Source organism: Cebus imitator, unplaced genomic scaffold, assembly GCF_001604975.1.
Source record: "Cebus imitator isolate Cc_AM_T3 unplaced genomic scaffold, Cebus_imitator-1.0 Scaffold53, whole genome shotgun sequence".
Classification (NCBI taxonomy): Eukaryota; Metazoa; Chordata; class Mammalia; order Primates; family Cebidae; genus Cebus; species Cebus imitator.
Genome location: NW_016107368.1, coordinates 4,520,931 through 4,527,445, shown reverse-complemented (window position 1 = coordinate 4,527,445; position 6,515 = coordinate 4,520,931). Strand labels below are relative to the sequence as shown.

At 59.7% G+C, this 6,515-nt stretch overlaps 1 protein-coding gene across 5 annotated transcripts in view; it reads left to right on the top strand.

Annotated features, from left to right (window-relative positions):
• Positions 1-6,515, top strand: part of KDM4B (lysine demethylase 4B) — a 181,064-nt gene that overhangs the window by 77,868 nt on the left and 96,681 nt on the right. For all 5 annotated transcript variants that reach the window (XM_037738421.1, XM_017528393.2, XM_037738423.1 and 2 more), the window contains one exon: positions 2,694-2,887. In XM_037738421.1, the coding sequence (XP_037594349.1) occupies positions 2,694-2,887 (194 nt within the window). The remainder of the gene's footprint in view (positions 1-2,693; positions 2,888-6,515) is intronic.

Below are 6,515 nucleotides of genomic sequence, written 5' to 3'. Positions count from 1 at the left end.
AAAAAAAAAAAAAAAAGAGAAAAAGATTACTAACACCACGACTAGGCATGGTGGTTCACACCTGTAATCCCAGCGCTTCGGGAGGCCAAGGTGGGTGGATTCCTTGAGGTCAGGAGTTTGAGACCACTCTGGCCACTGCATTCCAGCCTGGGCGACAAAGCAAGACTCTGTGTCTGGAAAGAAAGAAAGGACAAGAAAAGAAAGACCTGAGGCTGGGTAGTGAGTAACGAAAAGCTTTAATTGGTTCATGGTTCTGCAGGCTCTGCAGGAAACATGGCTGGGGAGGCCTCAGGAGTTGCAGCGGAAGGTGAAGGAGAGGCTGATTCGGCTGTCGTGTACAGCAGGAGCAGGAGGACGAGAGAGTGAGGGGCGGTGCCGTGCGATTTTAAACAGCCAGGTCTCGCGAGAGCTCACTATCGTGAGACCAGCAGCAAGGGGATGGTGCTAACCCCTTCATGAGAAACCCGCCCCCGCGATCGGCCACCTCCCACCCGGCCCGACCGCCAGCACTGGGACCTGCAGTTCAACATGCGATTTAGTGGGGTTTCGGAGCCAAGCCGTGTTAAAGTCTACACACACAATTCAGCTGTGTTTCATGTGTACTTTAAACACGCAGTTTTTAATACTGTGATGCGTGAAACGAAGTTTTGGCCGTGTCTTAACTGTGGTGACTGGCCACATGAAGTCAGCTGAGGAGTGTTCACTTGTGGGGTCCTGCCTGTACTCAGGACATTTTGGACCTTGGCGCATTGTGGATTTTGGATTTTGAGGGCAGAGGTGTCCACTGCACACCACGTTGTGTTTGTCGGTTCGTGTGCTGATGGACATTTGTGTTGTGTTCTCTCTCTGCCTGTTATGAACAATGCGACCGTGAACATTTCTTGTGTGTTTGTGCGTTTTTGTTTTTGAGACGGAGTCTTGCTCTGTCACCCAGGCTGGAGTGCAGTGGTGCGATCTCAGCTCACTGCAACCTCCGCCTCCCGAGTTCAAGTGATTCTCCTGCCTCGGCCTCCCGAGTAGCTGGGACTAGAGGCGCCCTCCACCACACCTGGCTAACTTCTACATTTTTAGTAGAGACAAGGCTTCATCGTGTTGATCAGGCTGGTCTCAAACTCCTGGGCTCAAGTCATCCTTCCACCTCGGCCTCCCAAAGTGCTGGATTGCAGGCGTGAGCTACCGCGCCTGGCCGTTTTTTTTCCGTTTTTGAACTGGGCTGTTTGTTGTCTTCTGGTTGAATTGTGAGAGTTCGCTGTGTATTTTGGTTATCAGTTGTGTCTTGCAAGTTTTTCTTTTTGGTCTGGGGCTTGTCTTTCTGTTCCGGATCCCGCCTGACTGTTTTTGAGTAAAATTCCAGCCTCAGAGCCCAGTGCAGGAGAGCCTCTGGGTTGGCTGACTCTGCAGCCACATACAGGCTGTGCGGGCCCAGGCCGACCTGCCACAGGCTCCAGAGGAAGCTTCAGGGCTTCCTTGGCACGTATTTGGCACGCCTGACCTATGCACCAGCTTCCTTTTACAGTTGGGGAAACTGAGCCCAGAGCAGAGAAGCGACTTGATCTGGTCCCAGGATGAATTCTCACCTGGATCAGCCTGGGCCCAGGGCCTCCCTCCTCCCCTCGGGGTCTCCTCACTGCCTCCCTCTCCGCCTCCCTCTGTGCCTCTCTGGGCTCCTGCCAGGGCTCACCTTGCAAAGGAACCGCTGGTCCTGCCAAGTCCCAGGGCCAGTCAGGCTGGCACGGGAACAGCTGGTGTGGGGTGGATTCCGGCTTTGAGAGGAGCTCAGGTTCCCAAGCGTGTCTAGGTTCCTCTCAGCCTCTCGGCAGGCCGTGAGCCTCTCCGGAGACTGCAGCAACTAATGCGTATTTTATGAGCTCTTAGGACAGGACGGGGTTTGTTTGCTTGTGGCATTAAGAATGGATGTGCCTGGTGGGTGGGTGTTCATCCTTGTTTGCCCGGTTCTGAAAGCTTTCTTCGTCCCCTCGGTCTGAAGCTGTGGCTAGGCTGTCACAGCCTCAGCTCCGATATCATCGCTGGGTTAGCCCCACGTGGTGACTGTTTTTCTCCTTCCGTGTCATTGACTTAGAGGCACGTTAATTATGCACAACCAAATTGCAAGTTTCGACATAAGGCCCCCACCCCAGCAGGAAGCACACTGCTCAGTGGAATCTGGCAGGCCCTGCCCGCCTGGTGCACATTGGCATGTGTGCTGGGGCCTTTCCTGGAAGGGCCAGGCTGGCATTGAGCCCTTCAGAAAAGGTGTCTAGGCTGGGTATGGTGGCTCATGCTTGCAACCCCAGCACTTAGAGGGGCCAAGGTGGGAGGGACCCTTGAGCCCAAGAGTTTGAGACCAGCCTGGGCAACAGAGTGAGATCTCACCTCTACAAAAAAAAAAAAAAAAAACTAAAAATTAGCCAGGCATGGTGTCCTGCACCTGTAGTCCCAGGTACTCAGGAGACTGAGGCGGGAGGATCACCTGAGCCAGGGCGGTCGAGGCTGCAGCGAACTCTGATCGTGCCACTGCATTCCAGCCTGGGCGAGAGTCTCAGGCAGAGAAAGCAAGCATGTAGAGGTCTGTAGGGTGTGACCAGCCCCGGGGGCCTCAGGTACTGGGGTGGGCCAAGGTGGGCAGCGACCCCCTGGGCCTCGCGGGCGCTGGGGGTGGCCGGGTGGTTGCCGATGCTGCTCTGCCCCTGCAGGATGTGGCGCAGTGGAACATCGGCAGCCTCCGCACCATCCTGGACATGGTGGAGCGCGAGTGCGGCACCATCATCGAGGGCGTCAACACGCCCTACTTGTACTTCGGTATGTGGAAGACCACCTTCGCCTGGCACACTGAGGACATGGACCTGTACAGCATCAACTACCTGCACTTCGGGGAGCCCAAGTCCTGGTGAGTGTCTGCGGCCTGCCGGCCCGGAGCCCCTCAGGACGGGGTGGATCCTGGGTACGTGGCTGGGTGTGGTGGCAGGGTGAGGCCGGTAAAGGTTGGGGTGTGAGGGCGGGAGGCTTTCCGGACTGGCCGGGGTCACCCACTAGCTTTGCGGAGGGGGATGTGCATCCCCAGAGCTGAAGCTCCCAGGCTGCCAGAGCTTGTGCTCTGCACCCCAGAGTGCCTCCCATTGAGCTGTGAATGGCCCCAGGTGTCCCCAAGGCCAGGAGCGCGGTCTTGAGCCCCCGACTGCCAGGCTGTGCTTTCTCACGGCTGAACGGAGACGATTTCTGGTGAAGGGTCACCGTCCGCACTGCCCAGAAGGGGCCTGGCCGGGATGACCCTGCAGCCGTTCCCTTGCAGCCTCCGCCCTGGCATGTCTGGGCCAGGCCCTGCAGGCAGGAGGGCTGGGCGGGGTGCCACAGCCGCGTGTGGAGCACAGTGGACATGCCCCTTCCCAGGAGGTACCAGCGCAGCTGGGGTGCTGCTGCGGTGGGCTGGGTTCCAGGATCGTCTCCTGGCTTTCTGTGCACGTCCGCAGCGAGGCCGTGTGCGTGAGTGTGCATGTGCGCGCGTGCAGGTGAGTGCTCATGCATGTGATTGTGTGTGTGTGTGTGTGTGTGTGCAAGCACGCACGCGCGCGTGGGCCCCTGTGTTGCTGGGCTTCGCTGGTGACTGGGAACCCTGCTGTGTGTGGTGGGGCTTCCCTGCGCAGTCCTCTGAAGGCCACTAGGTGGCGCTCCCGCCCTTCCCGGGGCTGCGCTCGCTCCTGTAATCTTCACAGGCCATCCTGGCTCGGAGGAGGGCGCGGGAGCACCGCCCTGCCTGGCCCTTCTCTGAGTTGGGGCTGTAAGCAGGGGAGAATGGTCTACCTTTTCCTTTACCAAAGCACAAAGAGCACAAAATGCAGGAAGGGGCAAGCCGTGTGTACCCTCACAGGCGTCCCGAGTGTAGGTGCAGCCCGAGGGGGAGGTCCTGTAGAGGACCCCCTGTGACTTGGGTTGAAGGGAGGCCTCCCAGGGGTGCGTGAGTGGTGGAGCGCCCGAGGCGTGGCCAGGTTTGTGCCTCTGGAGGGACTGTCTGCCCTGCGCAGAGTCCCTGCCAGGCAGCAGATGGCAGGCAACCAGTGAGGCCCGTTGGCAGCCACAGAGAGAAGCAGGGGGTCACGGATGTTGGAGGTGGGGACCAGCCAATGTGTCAGATGTGAGGACGTCAGCGCCAGGGCTGGCAGCACCAGTGGCTCCGTCTCCTGTGAGGGGCCCTGGTAGTTGCTGGCGGTCGCGGGAGCCTGGGGTGGGGTAGGCCCTGTGGCTGGGGCTGTAGTGGGTCAGATGCCAGGGGTCCCTGCTGACTGGTCGGAGGGGCCTCCACAGGAGGAGGGGACAGTGGCTCCCTGGAGGTGGCAGGGACCCGGCCACAGGCTGTCAGAGGGACTAACAGGGATGCACCAGGGGCCAAGGGCCTCTCCTGAGCTGGTTCGTCCAGGATGCAGCCACTGAGGGCGTCCCTCACCCCTCCCCAACTGCCCCTTACCACACCCCCCCCCCCGCTTCGCCTGGTGCCTCGGGTGTCTAGCTGTCACCCCGTCCACACTTCCCTATGACCTGATGTGGGAGATTGCTCAGGGGAGACGGCCAGCGGCAAGGGCAGCGTTGATTGCACAGCAGTTCTTCTGGGAAGGGAAATTCTGGAAGCACCTTGACTTTGGTCTTGATTTCTGCCCAGGAAGGGGTGAGGATGGCAGGGGTGAGGCCCTATGTTGTTCAAGTGTGGCCTGGCAGAAGAGGCCTGAGAGGTGCCACACTGTGGGCTTGACCTGCAAGGCCCTTCCCCAACCCCCCAGAGCTCCCTACTTGCCTCCACAGCCAGCTCAGCCCTCTTAGCACATGGGGCCCCTTCCCTGCTCTCTCCCCAGGGCTGAGGCAGGGCCCAGGTGTTCCCACAGCACCCAAGCCTGTCCTTAGGGAAAACATAGACCAGGGTACCCCCGCGTTAGCCAAGGTCTACTGTGTGCCGTCAGCCCTCTCCAGCAGATGGCGGGGGCCCTGGTCACCCCGTGTCCCAACTCCTAGTCGGGGCCTGGCACAGAGCGGCTCTCAGATCCTCACTGTGTGTCGTGGAAGCTGACTTCCCCTCCAGGCTGCCCTTCCAACTTGCAGGGGGTGGGGAGGAGGTACCTGGAAAAGGTACCTGACCTCTGGTCCCTGGGCTGGCGTTCAGGAAGCTACTTAGGCCTTCAGGGGGCACTTTCCTCCCCTCCTCAGGCCCTGGGGGTAGGTGGGCCTCCCAGCCGACAGATCACTGAGGCCACCACCTGTCTGGCTGGCTGTCTCCCTAATTACACCGCTTTGCTTGCCTCTGCAGTCGCTGAATTGCAGCCATTTCAGAGCATTCTGGTGTCATTTTAAAAGAAGTGTCGACGTACTCAGGTTTACAGCATTTTATTAAACCTTTCTGGGTCTGTTGCTACTTTGGTAGCTTGATTTGTGTCAAAGTGACGTGAACAACCTGGTGTCAGTAACAGACAGAAATGTGCTTCAAAAGGCCGGTGTTCTGTGGTGCTCGCAGGCAGCGGGGCTGCAATATCTGAAGCGACTGACGCCTCGAAATCTCTGTGAAGCCAGACCCCGCACCTGCACCTCCCCCCTGGGCTGCCCGAAGTCCCTTCTGTCAGCCAGGCCAGAGGCCGGAGCGCAGGTGGGTGTGGAGAGGGTCCGAGCTTCCACCCGACCCTGCATCTTCCTGGGGTTAGGGGTGGCCTGGGTTGGTGACCCGAAGGCCATACCCCGTAGAACCCCCTGCCTCAGGCTGCACTCCTTGCCCTAGATCAAGACTCTCCTGGGGCCAGGCGCAGTGGCTAACGCCTGTAATCCCAGCAATTTGGGAGGTCGAGGCGGGCGGATTACCTGAGCTCAGGAGATCGAGACCAGCCTGGCCAATGTGGTGAAACCCTGTCTCTACTTAAAAAAAAAAATAAATAAATAAATAGCAGGCTGTGGTGGTGGGCGCCTGTAATCCCAGCTTCTCGGGAGGCTGAGCTAGGAGAACGGCTTGAACCTGGGACGTGGAGCTTGCAGTGGGCTGAGCTGGAGCCACTGCACTCCAGCCTGGGCAACAGAGTGAGACTCCATCTCAAAAAAAAGAAAGACTCTCCTGGAACCTGGGCCCGGGGTGGGGTGATTCAGCCCAGCTGACCCTCCAAGGCCGGCCCCGCGCTGCTCCCCGCAGGCCTCCCCTCCCCCACCTGCACTGTGGCAGCCCCTTCCTGCAGGGCTCACCCTCCTGCGCTGCCCAGGCCAGGCACTAAACACACGTCCCCACGAGGCTGAGCACCGCGCTGCCAGCGGCGTCACACACCACATGGCCCCTCGAAGAGAGTTCCAGGCTGGGGCGGGAGGACGTCGGGCCTCGGCCAGCTCTGGGAGAGTGCCCACTGTGCAGTCCTGTGCAGCCACGTGCTGGGCTGGGGCCTTGCTGAGGCTTTGGGTGCCCCGTTGCCCCCAACCCGTCAGAGACCCTGCAGCTGCAGGCAGTGGGTGGTGGGGATTGCAGGGGCTGTGGGCTACTGCCAGAAGCAAGATCTCTGGCC